Source organism: Pleurodeles waltl, chromosome 4_2 (assembly GCF_031143425.1).
Source record: "Pleurodeles waltl isolate 20211129_DDA chromosome 4_2, aPleWal1.hap1.20221129, whole genome shotgun sequence".
Classification (NCBI taxonomy): Eukaryota; Metazoa; Chordata; class Amphibia; order Caudata; family Salamandridae; genus Pleurodeles; species Pleurodeles waltl.
The window spans coordinates 744132559-744153106 of record NC_090443.1 but is presented as its reverse complement, the minus strand read 5'-3'; the positions used below and the strand labels follow the sequence as shown (position 1 = coordinate 744153106).

General features: G+C 46.4%; 1 protein-coding gene across 1 annotated transcript in view; it reads left to right on the top strand.

Moving 5' to 3' along the window:
* Window positions 1–20548, top strand: part of STXBP3 (syntaxin binding protein 3) — a 154810-nt gene that overhangs the window by 63349 nt on the left and 70913 nt on the right. Inside the window, exon 9 of the mRNA XM_069232399.1 lies at window positions 18750–18874. Within this exon, the coding sequence (XP_069088500.1) occupies window positions 18750–18874 (125 nt within the window). The remainder of the gene's footprint in view (window positions 1–18749; window positions 18875–20548) is intronic.

Genomic DNA, 20548 nt, shown 5'->3' with positions numbered 1-20548 from the left:
TTAAGAAGATACTAGCACCTTCCTTGTTTTGGCACTGGACTGATATTTCTAGTTCACACTCAACATATGAGTCACTCAGTCTTGCTTTGCAAATTTTGCAATAGGTTTAATTATCAAAAAGACTGATCCTTTACACTTTGACAAAAAGGAATGTAGTTGATGACAATCATATAATTGTTTTATAGCAATGCATAACACACTTCTACCATTTCTAGGTGCTATGAATTACACATGTTTAAGTTGACCTATTTTGAAATTCGAGAAAATCCTTTCCTTGCTGGATACTGCACCAAGGCTTTTAAAACCACCTAAGAAAGGAACCACGAGCTTTAAGCAATATTTGTAGGCTGTTTTTGCGTGTGAAGTGTCAAAATGAAGCCTACACTGCTTTACATGGCCTTGCAAAGTATTTTTCAAGAACATCCTATTTTTTATTTTTATTTTAATAAAGTAATTTTTATTGTTTTGCAAACAACTAAAATAAATATGATGATACAAACATTTAAACATAGTACCAACGGGCACACAACTTTGGTCAGTTCCCTTGTTCCAGCGACACGTTTTTAGACAATAAAGAAAAGAAGGAAAGCTGCACGCAGATCTGCTAGACTGGCCTTGGCGCATTATGAATTAATCAGTGAGGTTGGATTAGGAGTGGGATCTGTTTCGACCCTCTGTGGTGTAGTAGCTTTCGGTGATGTAGGAGAGGCACTTGTAGCGGCTTCCCACTTTCCCCATATCTTATTGTATTTATTCGGATAACCTCTAGCCTCATATACCAATTTTTCCCGTATCGCGCACCAGTCCACCCCACGCCTCCACTTAGTCAGGGCCGGGGCCCCCCTGGCTTTCCAATTCGCCATTATATCCCTCTTGGCCACCAAACATGCCACCCCTAGGAAGGTGCTGTCTGGTCTTCTCTACCAGTGTCTCCCATTATTCCTAGCAGGGAAGACAATGGTGTCTTCTCTACATCTTCTTGCAGGACATCAGAGACATCATTTAGAACCGCCCTCCAATAAGTCGCTATGACCGGACATGACCAAACCATATGAAAGAAGTCGGCAGTGGGATTTGAGCACCGAGGGCAGTCAGCTGTGGATCGGAGGCCCGCTCTGTGTAGTTTAGTAGGTGTTAGGTATGCTACGTGAAGGTAGTAGGTCTGTATTTGTCGGAATCGAGAGGCCATCGTTAGGGAGCGGGGTGCCATCAGTGCTTCGCCCCAATCCACCTCTTCTATGGGGCCCACCCTTCCCTCCCACTTCTGACGGAGCCCTTCCAGGGAGCAGGCTGTGTTGGTGACCAAGGCGCGGTATATCTGGGAGACACCTCCTTTGCCCAGACTCCCCATTAGTGCCTTTGCCTCTATCGGGCTATGCTCCGGTATGGTGTCCCCTGCCTGCACGTGTGATTGTAGGGCGTGGCGGAGCTGGAGATATTTATGAAATTGCGTCTTGTTTAGTGAAAATAGTTTCTGGAGCTTCTCAAAGGATCGCATGTGTGTCCCGTTCCAAATGTCGTCTAGTGTGGATATGCCAATGTTGTCCCATTTTTGGAATCCCTCTAGGCCCGCAACTTCTTCCAATTGTTTCCCATGCCACAGCGGGGTCTGTTGAGTGAGGCGTCCCCACCATCCCGACACCCTTTGAGCCGCCCGCCATCCCATCAGGACCACCTTGGTTACGTCTGGGGCATTTCGGGAGATCGGGCCCCCATACAGGGCATCGAAGATCCGCGGATAGCTCAAAGTGTGGAGTTCTAGTCGGTATGCCGGGTCCGACCATCCACCCCCCATCCAATCGTTAATCACGTGTAGGTGCATTGCAAGGTGGTAATGGTAAATATTGGACATGCCCAATCCCCCATCATAGACGTCCCTCTGGCAGGTGACGAGCGCCAGTCTTGGACGGGCGTCGTTCCATATGAACTGGCGTGCTAACGTGTCCATCTCCAGAAACCATCTCATTGGTATGGGGTGTGGGAAGTTCTGTAATAGATAAAGAAGTCTGGGGAGGACCATCATCTTATAAAGCGCTATTCTACCTAGGAGGTTGAGGGGGAGGGATCTCCAGCGTTGGAGGCCAGTTCTGATTATCCTGGTTAAAGGTGTAATATTGAGTTCCCAAGTTAGTTTCGGGAGTAGCAAGACGTATATTCCTAGATATTTAAAGCTGTTTCTTTTCACTGGGATGGTATGTTGCCAATCCACGCAGTCTCGGTACCGGTGGAGGGGGACCAGCAAGGATTTACTATGGTTTAGAGTCAGCCCGGAAGCCTCCGCGAAGAGGTCCAATATGTGTAGAACACGGGGACCGCTCGTGCCTGGGTTGGAGATGTATAACAGGACATCATCCGCATAAAGCGCCACCCGGTCCTCTGCGCAAGTGGGCCAGGGCCAACCCTCAATCAAAGGATCCCCACGTAACAATATCGCCAAAGGTTCAATCATTAAGGCAAAGAGCAGGGGGGATAGAGGGGACCCCTGTCAGGTGCCACGGCTAATGGGGAACAGATCAGAAACCACCCCATTCACTTGTACTCGGGCCGTCGGGTTGGAGTAAAGCAATTTTACCAGGCCACGAAATTTAGCCCCGAGTCCATTTCTTTGCAGAACCTGGTGAAGGTAGGACCAATCTACTGTGTCAAAAGCTTTTTCAAAATCGAGTAGGAGTAATGCCAAGGGATTACGTGACAGAGTCCCACGATGTGCTTGGGCCAGGTGCAGCCGTCTAATACAGTGCCTAGTGCCACGGGTGGGCATAAAGCCACATTGGTCAGGGTGCACCAACGAGGGCATGGCTTCTTTCAGTCTAGCGGGCAGGATTGAGGACAGTACTTTGATCTCTATATTTAGAAGAGAGATGGGCCGGTATGCCGAACAGTGTCTTGACGGAGGTTGCGTTTTAGGGATTACCACAATTGTGGCTTGGTCAATCCCATCAGGAAAGCGGCCCTGCTTTTCGGCTTCCGTGTACATTTCAAGCAAGTGGGGGCTTAGGATGTCGCCACACTTGTTATACAGCTCTGCCGGGAGTCCGTCCGGCCCTGGGGTCTTGCCCGATGCCAGACAGGTGATTGCGTTAGTAATCTCGGTAAGATTAAGGGCTTCGTCTAGCCTATTCATTGTCTCTGGAGAAACTCTGGGGAGAGTTATTTCGTTTAGGAGAGGGGACTCTTTCTCCGAAATGGGCCAAGGGTGTTCTGCGTGTAGGCAAGTGTAGTAGGAAGCAAAGCTTTGTGCGATTTCGGTGGGTGTTTAAGAAAGGGAGCCTGAATCCTCCATGATTTCAGGAATGACTATATTGGCTAGAGGGCGAGTAGCCAGCCAATGTAAGAGTTTCCCATTCTTATCCCCCCAACCATACACTCGGGCGGCTGAGGCCCTCCAAATATGTTTTGCTGATTCTAGAACTAGGTGCTTAATTTCATCTTTCACCATGGTGAGGTGCCTCAGAGTGGAGAACCCATATTGTCGCTCCAGACTTATCACCTTAGCCTTTAGAGCAGACACTTGTGAGTCTCGGGCACGTTCGCAGATACGAAGAAGATGTTTAGCGTGTCCTCTGAGAGTGGCCTTGCACGCGGCCCATAGTGTGCCTGAGGACCGGACTGATCCCAGATTCATTTAAAAATATTGAGTGAGATGGTTCCTAACCTCGAGAGTGTAGTCGTTGTCTTGCAGGTACCATGCATTAAGGCGCCACACCGGTCGTCTAGAAGGATCCACCCCCCCCCCCCCCCAGTCGGACCCTCACTGGTGCGTGGTCGAAGACTCCACGAGGTAGTATATCCGTTCCTGTGACGCTAGTGACATCAAGGGCGGGCATAAATACAAGGTCAATTCTGGATTGTGTTGGGTGGGCGGGCCAATGTGTGTGTGTATTGACGCTCCCTAGGGTGCCAAACTCTCCATATGTCGCAGAGACCCAGGCTTTCAGCCCAGCCCGTAAGACTCGACGCCTGGTTGGATCTGCTAGTAGTAACCTCGCCTGATACATCTAGACTAGGATCGAGGACAGCATTGAAATCTCCCCCTAATAGGGTGGCTCCCTGAGGAAGCCCAGCAGTTACCTGGCGGAATGAAGTTAGAAAATCGTCAAGCCCTGCCGGAGGGGCGTATGCGCTCACCAGGTTTAGTGGTGAACCGTGAAGTACTCCCGTGACCACTACGAATCTGCCTTGCGGGTCAGATTGCGTGGCTGTAATTACGAAAGGTAGTGAGCGGTAGAGTAGGATAGCCACCCCTCTAGAGCCTCTGGAGAAGCCTGCGTGGTAGACTCTATTGTATCCTCCCCGTGAGAGCATGGGGCATCTAGTTCCAAGGAGGTGGGTTTCTTGTAATAAAACCACAGAAGGGGAATATCTGCGGAGGGTACTGAATACCGCGGATCTCTTGATTTTATCTAGCAGGCCATTTACGTTCCATGAGATGACCCGAGTCAGTGAGGGCCAGTCGTGGGATCCGTGTTTGCTATATTTTGTTAGGTGCCCGCCTGTGAATCTGGGGATGACCGTTTCAATTGCAACAGTGAAGTATTAAGATAACAAGGTAAACTTATCAACACATTACTGTCTAAACCCATGTCAAACTTGTTACCCCCCAACCACTCCCTACCCCATACTCCCGCCCCGGAAGCATCTGTCGCCCTATTACCCAACTGGAACAAAACAGCCAGAAGGACTGCTTTTGGAGTGGAGTGGTGGACCCCTCCCTTTAGTCGGATCAAATGCAGTTAACGGCCTTTAAGTAAGTCACACGGAACGTGTATTAAGGAGGTATTGAGTCCTCCGTGGTGTCACCTCCAGTGGCCGCATGCCCGGGGGGGGTATCCCAGCCGTGCCCGCCCGCTCCGTCAGAAGTTGCCTGTTCCGCTTCAGCCGAGTACCGGAGACTGGCTCAGGCTGGTGTCGTCCGTGGCCCGGGCTGGGTCTCGAGGTCCCGGCGATCCGCCGAAGGCCCCCCCCTCCTGCACACCAGAGCCCGAAGGCGTCTCATTGTTCGCGGTGGCGTCCGAGTCTTTCCGCCTACCCCTTCTGGATCTGGTTCGTCGCCTGCTTCTCTGGGGCCCTCCCATTGGGGGGGCACCTCACAGGAGGGGCCATCCACCGGGCCCCGGGGACCCCGCCGAGCCCCAGCGCCCTCTTCAGTCAGCCAGTCCCATGCCTCCTCCGGGGACTCGAAGAAGTAGGCCTTTCCAGCCATTAGGACCTTGAGTCTAGCAGGGAATAGTAGCATGTAAGAGAGTTGCATTGCTCTAAGCTTTTGTTTGACACGCTCATAGGATCGACGGCGATTCTGCACTTCACGGGTGTAGTCTGGGAATATTAAGATCTTATGGTTCTCCCATTGAAGGTTTTCGGAACACCTAGCTTCCTTAAGGATATTGTCTTGGTCCTTGAAATTAAAGCAATCATTGGGCGCCTGGGGCCACCTGGCGGTGGGCGCGGAGCGAGGGCCCTGTGAGCTCGTTCGATTGCGAACCAAGGCGAAAGAGTTTGATCTGGGATCCAGGTCTTGATCCACTGCCCCAGAAATTCGCAAGCTTTATCCTCCTCCGCGCCTTCTGGAAATCCGACAAAGCGCAGGTTATTGCGTCTTGAGCGATTTTCTGCGTCTTCCGCACGGCGGTGCAGTTCGTTAGTTTGAGTTTGGAGTTGGGCCACCTTGGTTCTGAGATCGAATAGTTCGTCTTCGGTCTGAGAGACCCGGTTTTCTACCTCGGTAATTCGGCCCACCGCATTTCTGAGGTCCTGCCTAATTAGGCCATGTCCTCCCGAACCTCTCCGATCTTGGTCTCCACGGCGGCCTGCGATGATTGAATCGCCTGGAGGATGGCATTCACTCTGTCAGGGGCCGGGCCTCCACTGGCTGTGTCTCCGTCTCTCCGCAGACCCGCCGGCGCTGTGAACTGGTCAATCTTTTGCTGAGAGGCAGGAGGTTGTTTGTTCGCTTTGTCTCTTCCCATCTTGTTGCTCGGGCAGGGAACAGATTGTGTTGTCTCTTGTGGAGCTCTCTTTCGGGTCTCAGCATACATGAAGCTCCCCGCGTCCAGGAACCGAGAGGGGGCACCCCCACGGAACCGCAGGGGCCCCAGACGATGTGGGCTGTATTGTGCGGGTATTGTTCTTTATTTGGGGCTCAGCAGTACAGGGTCCGCCTCCTGTTCTGGCCGGGCCAACTCAGCAGGCAAAGAGGGGAGGTCCCGGCGGCCGATGCCTGAAATTTGCAGGGCCACTAGACCGGGGCCCTCCTCCTGGCACCGTCGTGTCCCCTCGGGATTCAGAGGAACTCCCAGCACCCGGAGGCCATTCCTCGGCACCCCCGGGGCATCAGTGTCTCTGTGGTGGGGCTATGCTCATTTCAGCCCGGTCACTGGCGTCTGTCCCCGGGGCCGGTGGGTGCATGTCGCCTGCGCCGCGGCCTTATGTACTCGCAAGGGTCCACGGAGTCTCTCTTCCCCCGCTTGGTCTCCGTCCGACTCCAGTCCTCGTGGAAGTCGAAGAAAGGACCCACCGGCTCGGAGCCTCGGGGGTTTTGGCCCGGCCTGCCTGGCTCCTCACACTTCCCCTTCCCCCTACCGGAGCGGAAGTGCCCTTCTTCCGCTTGTGGTCTTGGTGTTCGTTTCCAGGCACTGTGGACCTCGTCTAGGTCCACAGCGCAGGTCTCGCTGCGCCTGGCCGCCCTCTCAGAGGCCGCCCGCGTTTCCGACTCCTCTAGGATCCCCGAGCGCCGCGCACTCCATTCAGCTCGCCGTGATCTGCGGTCGGCAGGGCAGGCTCTCCCCCCTCCAAGGGGCTCCTCACCGTGTGCAGCACCACCGTCTCTTCCACACTGGCCGTCGCGGTCTCACACCGCTTTACTCCCGGCGCGGGCGCGGCGGCGATCCGGCCCAGCCGGCGCCTCTCCCCCAGTCGATATTCCGATGCCTCTTGGAGCCCGTGTCAGGAGGGCAGCTCCGACTCTTTCATTAGTCCCAGCGGGGGCTCAGGTCCAGAGCGGCCACGTCTGGAGTCCCGGGTCTCAGCCTCGCCGAGGCGGCCCGAGCTCGGTCACCATTTTGTTGTGGTTTAGACGGGTTGCGGGACGGGCACGGGGGTCGTTTTGGATCGCTTTTTCACCTCCGCTTGATCCCCAAGGGGTAGGGAATCCACTGGAGCGCTCGAGGTAGTGCCGTTAGCCCAGCAGATCGCGGCATATTCGGGCGGATGACGGAGGGGTCCAGAGCACTCTGAGTGCGACCGCCATCTTGACGCCTAAAGCCACGCCCATCCCTATTTTAAATATCATTCTACAAAACTGTCATAGTCTTGGGTAACAGAATATTGTGAAGGAAAGTTTATTTAGTCAAACATAATTTTACTGTTATTTACAACATTTAGAAATGGCAGACATGCAGTGTTATATACCATATAAAATCAAACTAGTACAATCACAGTGCTTGAATGGGTACTTATACCTATATATACTTATTTTCACAAAATTCTGGTAGTCAGTATTTCAATATTTTTCTAGTATGCTGTTTGAATCAGTCAGTTATAATTCCCGTCCAACCTAGCTGTAATCCTGCCTTCCAGGAAATGTTCTGGTTGCCTTCCCCCTCCTGATGCTTCCATCATTATGTTGTTTTTATGTGAGTGGCCTTTGGTGACTTCTGTCGTTAACTACAGAAGTTTGGTCTTTTGTTAGAGGGAAAGTTCTACTTGGAATTTCATTGTAATCATTTTGCCTTGTATTGTCAAAATTCACCTTTCTGCTTTGTTCATTCTCCTTGGGATTTGTTCTAGGTCACATCTCATGAGCAGCACATCTTCCCGCCCTGAATCAATCCCCATCTCCAAAACCATTCTGAATTCCATTCTTACTTTGTGAAAGTCTGTCACAACGACCTTCAGTGCTTCTGCAGTCTTGTTTGCAACCTCATCTTTCTTCAATTGCCGTGTAAAGATGTCCATGTCAGATGGGCTGCTTTTGCGTTATCTTTATGCGTTTTGATATAGTCACATTTAATCCTGTGGTCACTGTTGTTCTCGTGCTGAGCTTTTTTTTCCTTCGGCTATTTTATCCCACCTGGCCCTGATTATCATATTCTTTGGAGCTTCTCTTTTTGTAAGCTCCGTTCAAAGCTGGTTCAGTGATAAGAACTTGTGATCTGTGAATCGCAAGTTAGAATCCTGCCAAGGCTGACTCATCCTTCAAGCTTTCTGAGGTCAGTAAAGTGAGTGCCAATAATTTGGGTAATAGTGACGTGTGTTACATACAGCCCTTAGAAATGACACACATGCGGTGCAATAAAAAGTTAGTATGCATCTGATTTTAGTGTTCCATGAATGGAAATGAGCTTCTCTTATTTGTCTGCATATTTGTTTTTGGTAGGTCTCAAATGTGTTACCTTTTGTGCCTGTCACTTCCTTTCCAGCAGCTATAACATTTCTCCCTTTTTATCTCATGTTGAACCTTTGCGTGTTGCGATAGTCACATTGGGATGTTGCATTTGGCCAACTACTCAGCTGTCATATTTTTGGATGGAGCACTATTCCTGTTCCTTGGTTTCTAATCCACACCAGTCAAGCCTCACTGAATCCTTGGGTGTTTTTTCCAGCATGCTCACATCCAGACTGAATTATTTTATGTTTGTTTAGTATTTATACGGACATAAAGCTCTTTGATGCAGTCATTGGCATAGTGCCGACAATAGGAGTAGTATCAATATTAGTTTGATAACTCCCACACACAAAAGCATACATAATTCTTAGAAGTACGGCATGACATCTATAAATATATTTTACTTGTTTAATCATTAAAAGCTCCTAAAAACCTCACAATATAATAGTTTATTAAATGATGCCATATCCTTGTGTTCAAGGGATAGAATTAAAATAATGTACTATTATCAATTCTTCATGCTTTCTGTGCTCTCCATGTAAGCAAGACAGTTTAGCCCCTCTCGGATATATTGTACTTTGTCTCCTACATACCAATTATCTCTCTTGTCTTAAATTGAAACTTGTGAACTCCCTGTATATTTGCCAGGAAGATAAGACTGCAGTGTGTATGAGCACCTGACTATCGTGACTTCAACTTGACAGGATGTAACTCTTTATTTTTAATTCATTTTGATTCTGCTTTCCAGCTGTACTAATTACTCAAATCATAAGTCACCATTGACTTCTAGACACACTGCTACTCCCATTCCTTCTGATCCTGCCAAATGAGTACTAGCATGTCCTTCTTCCCAAGATTTAAAAATGTATCAGAGTTTGCGACATTGAGAAAATGGTTTTAGGAAATATTGGTGAGCCATTGGCTCTCATGAGACACTTCTAACTCTAACCATGTCTATTGACCCAGGGCACTTGCTCATATGCACCCCTCATGGCCTTGCTCGCTCGTCCCACACTTTTTTCGGAGATCCCCAGCTGCTACTGTTATTGATGTTAAGTGTCTCCGGCCCAGCATTAATATCTACACTCCCATTTCATCATATGACCATCAAATTAAGACACCAAACTAGGGCACCATTGTGATTCATAGGGGCCATCTTTATTTTATAGGCTTCAGTGGTTGGGTTCTGAGAATATCCCTCAATGACATATTGAATTGGATCTTGTTTGCATTGTAACATTAACCTGCCTTTACTTGCCTTCAGCTAGAGTTCTGTTATACATTGTGTTAAAACAGAGAGGCAAAATAGCTGTACTTAATTACAACTTGGGCAACACAAAAACATGATTAACGGCATGCTGAACATTGTGAAACATTCACCCCAGTCACAGATCTGGGTTAAATCCATTGTTTTTATGCTTGCCACATCAACCTATCCCAATATGGACCCAGTCATATGCAAATAACTATTGACCCTGCAAACTGCCAGGCCAGGTTCTCCCTAGACTGGAAACAAGCATCCTTGGACTGGTTTCAGGGTATCTCCCCTCATCAGCCAGGTTAGCTTGAATCCAGTGGCACAGTGAGCATGGGACCCACCTCTGGGCATACCTTTCCCACTTAGGGTGACTATAACAACACAAAAAGATGATGGACAGAATGCTGAACATTGTCAAACATTCACCCCCAGTCACAGATCTGGGTTAAATTCATCCATCTTTTTTGTGTTGCTTTATTTACAACATGTACAGCTTCCAGATAACACAACTGCCCATCCCGACCCTCCAGGCTCCAACTCAAGAACTGACCATCATTTGACCCAAGCACAACTTTGATTTTTTTTTTATGATGACAATGATGGGCCAATGAAGGTCCTATATATTCCAAGCACTTTGGTTTTCTGTCGGCAAGTGATGCGTCTTAACTTTTAAATCCTTATATTGTAGAATTTAAATATACCTCCTTGCTAATCTAGTCTAAAGCTATGTTTTGCTCAAGGTCAAGTGGAAGGTCTGCAGTGTGTAGAGTGAAAGACAGTGGAGCCAACACACATCCTAGTTTGTCCCTTGTCACCATTTCAACCCTTCTTGAAACAAAACCTGTGTTCCCAGCCTCCCCGTACTCTGGTTTCTAAATTAAAATTGACAGTTAAGACCAAAAGCCCCAGTGTCCTGTCCGAGTTGTATACTTTTGTCCAGAGATTCCTGGAGCAACATTCTTGAAGGTCATAAAGAAATTAGTGAGCGGGCAATATAGTGGTACAATTTTTTTCTCTGCTCTTCAGCTAATTGTACAAGCAGCAATGCATTATGGGTGGAAGGCGCATTGCACTTTAGTACTTCTATCTACATGATAAAAAGGGTTCTCTGCCTGTGTGTGCCCACAAAACCAAATGTTCTTTGCTAAATCACTTTTTTCCTGCTAGTTTTCCTGGCATCCGGTCATGCTAATAACACACAGGCAGCAGTTTCTGTTTTATTTATGGTTAGATGCGTAGCACAGTCGTGACTTTATTACACACGTATCTGAACTATGTTGCAAAGGTAACAATTGCTATCTTGTTGGTGATCTCTAAGAAAAAAGAACCACTAGACAGGAATTAACATCTGTTGTTGTTTCCCTAATACACTTTTCACCATAGAGTATGAATTCCCCACCACTATCGAAAACTAAATCTCATCAGTATCTGAACCTGCTTCTAGACACCAGGGCTTAGTGTTAATAAGTGTAATGCCCTTTCACAGGAAAAGGGTCATCCTGGCTACCTTAAATAAATATCTTCTGTGGGAACTGATAATGTGTGACATCAACCCTGCACCTACACCCTTTCTGGAATGAGATGCACCTATTCACAATCAGAAAACTTAATTTTGGGGGAGATGTGGCCTAGGGTTTTGTGACATTATAAAACAAAAATAATGGCAAGATGGTGAATGTAGAGCAATAGCAGATGTAAAAGTAACAAGTCGTATCATTTGGAAATAGTTTAAAAATAAAAGTTAAATATTACAGAACAAGAATAATTTAACTGTTAGCAATAGAGGCTGCGGCAAATCAATTTAACAGTTGAGGCAGCAATGACCATACTACTGATACCAGTAAATACCAAAGGCACAGGGTATTAAATATATGTGATATTTACTACTCTTTCCGTTCAGCAAGGTCGGACCCATTTATAAGAAGTAGAAAATTCTTGGAAAGGAAATTTGTGATCGGACGTGGTAGGATTTTACAGAGAGACATATATTAAAAATAACAAATTGGTTCTTGATAGGAAATCTTTCTTTAATGTAATGGCTGCCGGTATGTCCTGGCATATGAGTAAAATTGAATAAAATGTTAAAAAAGAGTGACAGCCAATGCTGGAAAGGCTGCAGACACAGAGCATGCCACTTCATATTTGGTGGTAATGCCAAAAACGTACAATTGTCTGGAATCAAGTATTGGAAGACATAAAGGAAACTAAAGGGCTACCCCATCCTAAAGACCCAGTGGTCATGATCCAGTATTCATGGTTCGTAATAAGGGACCAGAAAACTTGGAATCTATATAAGAAGAGAAGTGGTTTCTGATTTCTTTTTTTCTTTTTCTTTTTTCTTTTTTTATCTTACCTTGTGGTTTGGGCGAAAATATTTATGCCATGTCACCAAAAACACACAACAGCTCCTAAACTGACTGAGTGGTATGAAATACCATGACTATAGAAGTGATTCTGCATACATCTAGTTAAAGACAAAGATGGCATTCTTATGTTCTGGGTGGCATTACTAATGTATATAAATAAGTATTGCGGGGAACTTGCATGTCCCCCACACTTAACACTGTTGCCTCTGTTTGGTTAAGTTATATGACCAAAACTTAGGAGCAATAGCAGCTTAATAACCCCAAACCTACAGGTGATACAAAGGTCAAGCCTCAGGAACGTCCAAATCATCTTGAAAGATAGGTGGGTGGGATGGTAAGAGAGTGTAACGGGGAAAATCTTAGTTGAAAAGAATCTTACTTGATAGTTAACAGACTTGATAGGTCATTTTACAGCATACTAAAGGAAATTAATGGACGGTATACTAATCAATGCTAAATTTATGTTTTGGAAATCTATGATTTTCTGCAACAATAATAATAATGATAATGGAGCATTTTCAAGAAGGTGCCTTTGTGAATGTGGCATCCCTGTTATGACACAAAATTGCGACACCTAACTACCTTAGCCTATAGTCCACAATCACAAACCCACCACAGTTGTCTGTATTCACATTTAATAGATTTCAAAATATGTTCCCTACAGCCACTCTCACAATGAACATGGTGCTTTTATGCCCTCTCCTAACCAAATATGAAAGTGGTTATCTTCTTTAAATTTGTATTCGTTTTTGCACTGCTCTGCTACACAGAAATGAACATTAACTATATGTTCGATGGCATCTGTCGCTGTAGATACGCATGTTCTGCAATAGCTCGCCATCTGGTGTTGGGCCGGAGTGTTACAAGTTGTTTTTCTTCGAAGAAGTCTTTCGAGTCACGGGACCGAGTGACTCCTCCTTTTGTCTCCATTGCGCATGGGCGTCGACTCCATCTTCGATTGTTTTTTTTCCGCCATCGGGTTCGGACGTGTTCCTGTCGCTCCGAGTTTCGGAACGGAAAATTAGCTAATTTCGGAAGATTTTCGTCGGTATTGTTGCGTTCGGGATCGGCGTACTTAGATTCCACACCGCATCGAAGATCGAAGAGCTCCGGTGCCCTTCGGGGTAGTTTTTCGATCCTCCGTCGGGGCCTGGTCGGCCCGACCGCGTGCTGAAGAACGCCGATGGAACGGACCCCGTTTCGTTTCTGCCCCAAATGCCACAATAAATACCCCTACACAGACCAACACTTGGTCTGCAACCTGTGCCTGTCACCTGAGCACAGCGAAGACACCTGCGAGGCCTGTCGTGCGTTCCGGTCCCGAAAAACACTCCGAGACCGTCGAGCCAGAAGACTTCAAATGCCGTCCGCACCGACAGCCCAACGGGAGTTCGAGGAACAGGAAGAAGAAGGTACCTTCTCGATCCAAGACTCAGACTCCGAAGGATTCGACGATACACAAACCGTGAGTAAGACATCGAAAACCACACAGAGAAACATTTACAAGGCCCAGGGGACGCCACTGCCACCAGGCCATGGCTCGACCCATAAATTCGGTGACCGACCGTCGGCACCGAAAAAGGCCAAAACAGTGCCGAGATCGTCCGACTCCGGTCGAGACACCGGCACGCAGCCTTCTCGGGACCGAGAAAGTGCTGGAGACAAGCCTCGACACCGAGATGCCGGTGTGGACACGGCTCGACGCCGAGACAGCGGCACCGAAACAGATCGACGCCGAGAGGTTTCGGCCCCGAAAAGGAAAAAAGTCACCTCGGAGCCGAAAAAACACGCAGACAAAGTTTCAACGCCGAAACAAACTGCAAGCGACCCAGCTTCAGGCTCTTATACAGAAGAGCACTCGCTAACCTCCCAAATGCAAAAGCATAGGTTTGAGGAAGAGCTACAAGCAACTGATGTGGACCATACGCAAAAGCGTATCTTCATTCAGCAGGGGACAGGAAAAATAAGCACCCTTCCCCCCATTAGGAGAAAGAGAAGGTTGGAGTTCCAGACGGAACAAGCACCACAACCAAAAGTGGTTAAAAGAATTACACCACCACCCTCTCCTCCGCCCGTGATTAACGTTTCACCAGCACAAACTCCATCTCACTCCCCAGCTCACACCACCATGAGCCAGGGTGACCAAGATCAGGACGCATGGGACCTATACGACGCCCCAGTGTCAGATAACAGCCCGGAGGCCTACCCTACAAAGCCATCTCCACCAGAAGACAGCACCGCGTACTCTCAGGTGGTGGCTAGAGCAGCACAATTTCATAACGTAAGCCTCCACTCAGAACAGGTCGAGGATGATTTCTTGTTCAACACACTCTCCTCCACCCACAGCTCCTACCAAAGCCTGCCTATGCTCCCTGGTATGCTCCGGCACGCAAAAGACATATTTAAGGAGCCGGTCAAAAGTAGGGCAATCACACCAAGGGTGGAAAAGAAGTATAAGCCGCCTCCTACGGACCCGGTTTTCATCACTACACAGCTGCCACCAGACTCTGTTGTTGTAGGAGCAGCTAGGAAAAGGGCCAACTCTCACACATCTGGAGATGCACCACCCCCAGATAAAGAAAGCCGCAAGTTCGATGCAGCTGGTAAAAGAGTCGCAGCACAAGCTGCAAACCAGTGGCGCATCGCGAACTCCCAGGCACTACTTGCGCGCTATGACAGAGCCCACTGGGACGAGATGCAACATCTCATTGAACATCTGCCCAAGGACTTCCAAAATAGGGCGAAACAAGTGGTTGAGGAGGGACAGACCATCTCCAACAACCAGATACGTTCCTCCATGGACGCTGCAGATACAGCTGCACGGACAATTAATACATCTGTAACTATCAGACGGCATGCATGGCTCCGAACGTCTGGATTTAAACCAGAGATTCAACAAGCAGTTCTCAATATGCCTTTTAATGAAAAAGAACTGTTCGGTCCAGAAGTGGACACAGCGATTGAGAAACTCAAAAAAGATACGGACACTGCCAAAGCCATGGGCGCACTCTACTCCCCGCAGAGCAGAGGGAATTACAGCACATTCCGTAAAACGCCCTTTCGAGGGGGGTTTCGGGGTCAAAGCACACAAGCCAGCACCTCACAAGCAACACCGTCCACTTACCAGGGACAGTATAGAGGAGGTTTTCGGGGACAATATAGAGGAGGGCAATTCCCTAGAAATAGAGGGAGATTTCAAAGCCCCAAAACCCCTACTACTAAACAATGACTCACATGTCACTCACCCCCTCCACACAACACCAGTGGGGGGAAGAATAGGTCATTATTACAAAGCATGGGAGGAAATCACTACAGACACTTGGGTTCTAGCAATTATCCAACATGGTTATTGCATAGAATTTCTACAATTCCCTCCAAACATACCACCAAAAGCACAAAATTTAACAACACACCATTCCAATCTCCTGGAGATAGAAGTGCAGGCACTATTGCAAAAGAATGCAATCGAATTAGTGCCAAACACACAAATAAACACAGGAGTTTACTCACTGTACTTTCTGATACCAAAGAAGGACAAAACGCTGAGACCAATCCTAGACCTCAGAGTAGTGAACACTTTCATCAAATCAGACCACTTCCACATGGTCACACTACAAGAAGTATTGCCATTGCTAAAACTACACGACTACATGGCAACTTTAGACCTCAAGGATGCTTATTTCCATATACCAATACACCCATCTCACAGGAAATACCTAAGGTTTGTATTCAAAGGAATACATTACCAATTCAAGGTACTGCCTTTCGGATTAACAACCGCACCAAGAGTCTTTACCAAATGTCTAGCGGTAGTCGCTGCACACATAAGAAGGCAGCAAATACATGTGTTCCCATATTTGGACGATTGGCTAATCAAGGCCCATTCGTTCATACAGTGCTCAAATCACACAAATCAGATCATACAAACCCTCTTCAAACTCGGGTTCACCGTCAATTTCACAAAATCCAAAATTCTGCCACGCAAGGTACAACAATACCTGGGAGCCATAATAGACACATCAAAGGGAGTAGCCACTCCAAGTCCACAAAGAATTCAAAATTTCAACACCATCATACAACGCATGTATCCAACACAAAAGATACAGGCAAAGATGGTATTACAACTCCTAGGCATGATGTCATCATGCATAGCCATTGTCCCAAACGCAAGACTGCACATGAGGCCCTTACAACAATGCCTAGCATCACAGTGGTCTCAAGCACAGGGTCACCTTCTAGATCTGGTGTTAATAGACCGCCAAACTTACCTCTCGCTTCTGTGGTGGAACAACATAAATTTAAACAAGGGGCGGCCTTTCCAAGACCCAGTGCCACAATACGTAATAACAACAGATGCTTCCATGACAGGGTGGGGAGCACACCTCGATCAACACAGCATACAAGGACAATGGAACGTACATCAAACAAAACTGCATATCAATCACCTAGAACTTCTAGCAGTTTTTCAAGCACTAAAAGCTTTCCAACCAATAATAGTTCACAAATACATTCTCGTCAAAACAGACAACATGACAACAATGTATTATCTAAACAAGCAGGGAGGGACGCACTCCACGCAGTTAAGCCTGCTAGCACAAAAAATTTGGCATTGGGCAATTCACAACCAAATTCGCCTAATTGCACAGTTTATACCAGGGATACAAAATCAACTCGCAGACAATCTCTCTCGAGATCACCAACAGGTCCACGAATGGGAAATTCACCCCCAAATTCTGAACACTTATTTCAAACTCTGGGGAACACCTCAGATAGACTTGTTTGCGACAAGGGAGAACGCAAAATGCCAAAACTTCGCATCCAGGTACCCACACAAACAATCCCAAGGCAATGCCCTATGGATGAACTGGTCAGGGATATTTGCTTACGCTTTTCCTCCTCTCCCTCTCCTTCCTTACCTGGTAAACAAACTCAGTCAAAGCAAACTCAAACTCATATTGATAGCACCAACTTGGGCAAGGCAGCCCTGGTACACAACGCTGCTAGACCTATCAGTGGTACCCTGCATCAAATTGCCCAACAGGCCAGATCTGTTGACACAGCACAACCAAAAGATCAGACACCCAGATCCAGCATCGCTGAATCTAGCAATCTGGCTCCTGAAATCCTAGAATTCGGGCACTTACAACTTACCCAAGAATGTATGGAAGTCATAAAACAAGCAAGAAGGCCATCCACCAGGCACTGCTATGCAAGTAAATGGAAGAGGTTTGTTTGCTACTGCCATATTAATCAAATACAACCATTACACACAACTCCAGAACATGTAGTGGGTTACTTGCTTCACTTACAAAAATCTAACCTAGCTTTCTCTTCCATTAAGATTCACCTTGCAGCAATATCTGCATACCTGCAGACTACCTATTCAACTTCCCTATATAAAATACCAGTCATTAAAGCATTCATGGAGGGCCTTAGGAGAATTATACCACCAAGAACACCACCTGTTCCTTCATGGAACCTAAATGTTGTCCTAACTAGACTTATGGGTCCACCTTTTGAACCCATGCACTCCTGCGACATACAGTTCCTAACCTGGAAGGTGGCATTTCTCATCGCCATTACTTCCCTGAGAAGAGTAAGCGAGATTCAGGCGTTTACTATACAGGAACCTTTTATACAACTACACAAAAATAAAGTCGTCCTAAGGACCAATCCTAAATTTTTGCCAAAGGTTATTTCACCGTTCCATCTAAATCAAACAGTGGAACTTCCAGTGTTCTTTCCACAGCCAGATACCGTAGCTGAAAGGGCACTACATACATTAGATGTCAAAAGAGCATTAATGTATTACATTGACAGAACAAAAAACATCAGAAAGACTAAACAACTCTTTATTGCATTTCAAAAACCTTACGCAGGAAACCCAATTTCAAAACAAGGTATAGCCAGATGGATAGTTAAATGCATCCAAATCTGCTACCTTAAAGCTAAACGACAGCTGCCCATTACACCAAGGGCACACTCAACCAGAAAGAAAGGTGCTACCATGGCCTTTCTAGGAAACATCCCAATGCAAGAAATATGTAAGGCAGCCACATGGTCTACGCCTCACACATTCACCAAGCACTACTGTGTAGACGTGTTATCCGCACAACAAGCCACAGTAGGTCAAGCCGTATTAAGGACATTATTTCAGACTACTTCCACTCCTACAGGCTGATCCACCGCTTTTGGGGAAATAACTGCTTACTAGTCTATGCAGAACATGCGTATCTACAGCGACAGATGCCATCGAACTGAAAATGTCACTTACCCAGTGTACATCTGTTCGTGGCATCAGTCGCAGTAGATTCGCATGTGCCCACCCGCCTCCCCGGGAGCCTGTAGCAGTTTGGAAGTTACCTTCAATTATTTCTATATGTATCATCTCAACCTTAAATAGGTGCATACTTAGTCACTCCATTGCATGGGCACTATTACTACAATTCAACTCCTACCTCACCCTCTGCGGGGAAAAACAATCGAAGATGGAGTCGACGCCCATGCGCAATGGAGACAAAAGGAGGAGTCACTCGGTCCCGTGACTCGAAAGACTTCTTCGAAGAAAAACAACTTGTAACACTCCGGCCCAACACCAGATGGCGAGCTATTGCAGAACATGCGAATCTACTGCGACTGATGCCACGAACAGATGTACACTGGGTAAGTGACATTTTCATTACTTGATATTTGGTAATATTTATCAAAGCACACATCTTATTGTACGTTTATTTTCTTGTAGGGTAAAACTCATTCCCAGATGATAATTGTTGATCGCGGGTTTGACCCTGTATCCACCCTACTTCATGAACTCACATTTCAGGCGATGGCATATGATTTGCTACCAATTGAAAATGATACATACAAGTAAGTAATATGTTGATTAGAAAAATGTATATATTTTTTAGGGTGAGCATTAGCATTGGACGTGGTGTATACTTAAGTATACTTATGCTGTAGGTTAAAGCAATTTCATTTTTCGGTTGCTGTGTCGTTTAAAAACTCTTGCTCGCTATTGGTTAGTTCTGCCTTTTTCTCCCTCATTTTTCTGTTTCAGAGCAGTAACCTACTATTGTATTCTTCCACTTTGGATTCTTTATCTGTTGCTGTGACAGACTATTTTTGACATTTCTTTGGTTGTCCCATTTCACTATGGCTGTTTTAGGCTGGTAATTGCTTGTGTTTTATTGCAGCATTCTGTTCCTCCCACCTCCTCCCAAGCTAACTTTGTTTTGGCTTTATTCCAGTGCTGTCCTCCACTCTACTCCTAAAATAAGCTTATTTTACTAGACAGGGGCTCCTAAAATTAGATTATTTTACCAAATAAACACCATATGCTCTTGCATGGCACTGCAGAGACTCTCGCTGTCTACAGCCCCCCCACACCCCTACCACCCAGCCCCCCCGCCCCCCCGTCAGCACTCTTGACATCCCCCACGAGGCATTGCTTATCTCCTTTATGGGTTCATAAATCTTCTCAGGCTGCTTTGCTAACGCCATTAGAGCTTTTTTTTGGGGGGGGGGCTCGCTGACGCTCTTTGAAAAAGATGTCAATTAATTTGTTTGAAAAGGGCAAAACCTATTGCATTGTAAATGCTTGTTTTATTTAATTGTAGCACTGGACAAGAGCGAGGTGTTTGAAGGTCACAAACAAAACCAGGGGCACAGTCCTAAAGTATACACTTTATAAATGCAAATACACTTCAAAGGAAATCCATTTTGCAGACTGGGTGTTCATACTTGGGATTCATAGGAACACCGCAGCTTCTTAAAATGTACTCCCACGGCAGAAAATATACTCTGCAATGAACAATAAACAGAATATTTGCTTGTGAGCGAATACTGCCTTTAAATGTAGATTTACCAAGTAATTTATGATGGAAAGTCTTAATTTTTTTAAAGACACGGAGGCGAGTATTATGCTTTCTTTTCCTGCTTTATTTTGACAGCAGGCAAAAAGAAAAAAAAACAGTCCCAAAGGTTTGCGTAACAGGCAACCAATGGGAGAACAAGAGTAATAAACTGACCAATCACAACACTATACACCTTAAGATATACCAATCCTGACTGCAGGCAGCCCTCTTTTCAGCTGCAAGATAGTCAATAGAATGATTTCAATAAAGGTAAAATACAACAAATTAAACATATTGCCAGAACAAGTGCAAATAAGTCTTGAACTCTGTCTAGGGTAGTCGAGGAGAAACACTTGATAGAATGGTGAGTCGAGGAATCCAGCTTCGATTATTATTGGACTGAAGGCATAGTTTGAGTGGAAACTGCATCCGATGATTTAGTTTGGAGTAGACGCTGGGACGTTGGTAGCGACTAAAGGGTGGGAAAATAGAACAACATTAATATAGTGAGCGGTGGGATAATATTTGCCTCTGTGTCTTTAATAAAATTAAGACTTTCCATCATAAATTACTTGGAAAATCTACATTTTATGACAAGACTGGTGGCTCCTATTATGCTTGTTTAAAGCATGTTAATTACTACAGAAGTTGCTGTGTCAACGGGTTTACAATAAAAAGTGCGAAAAAC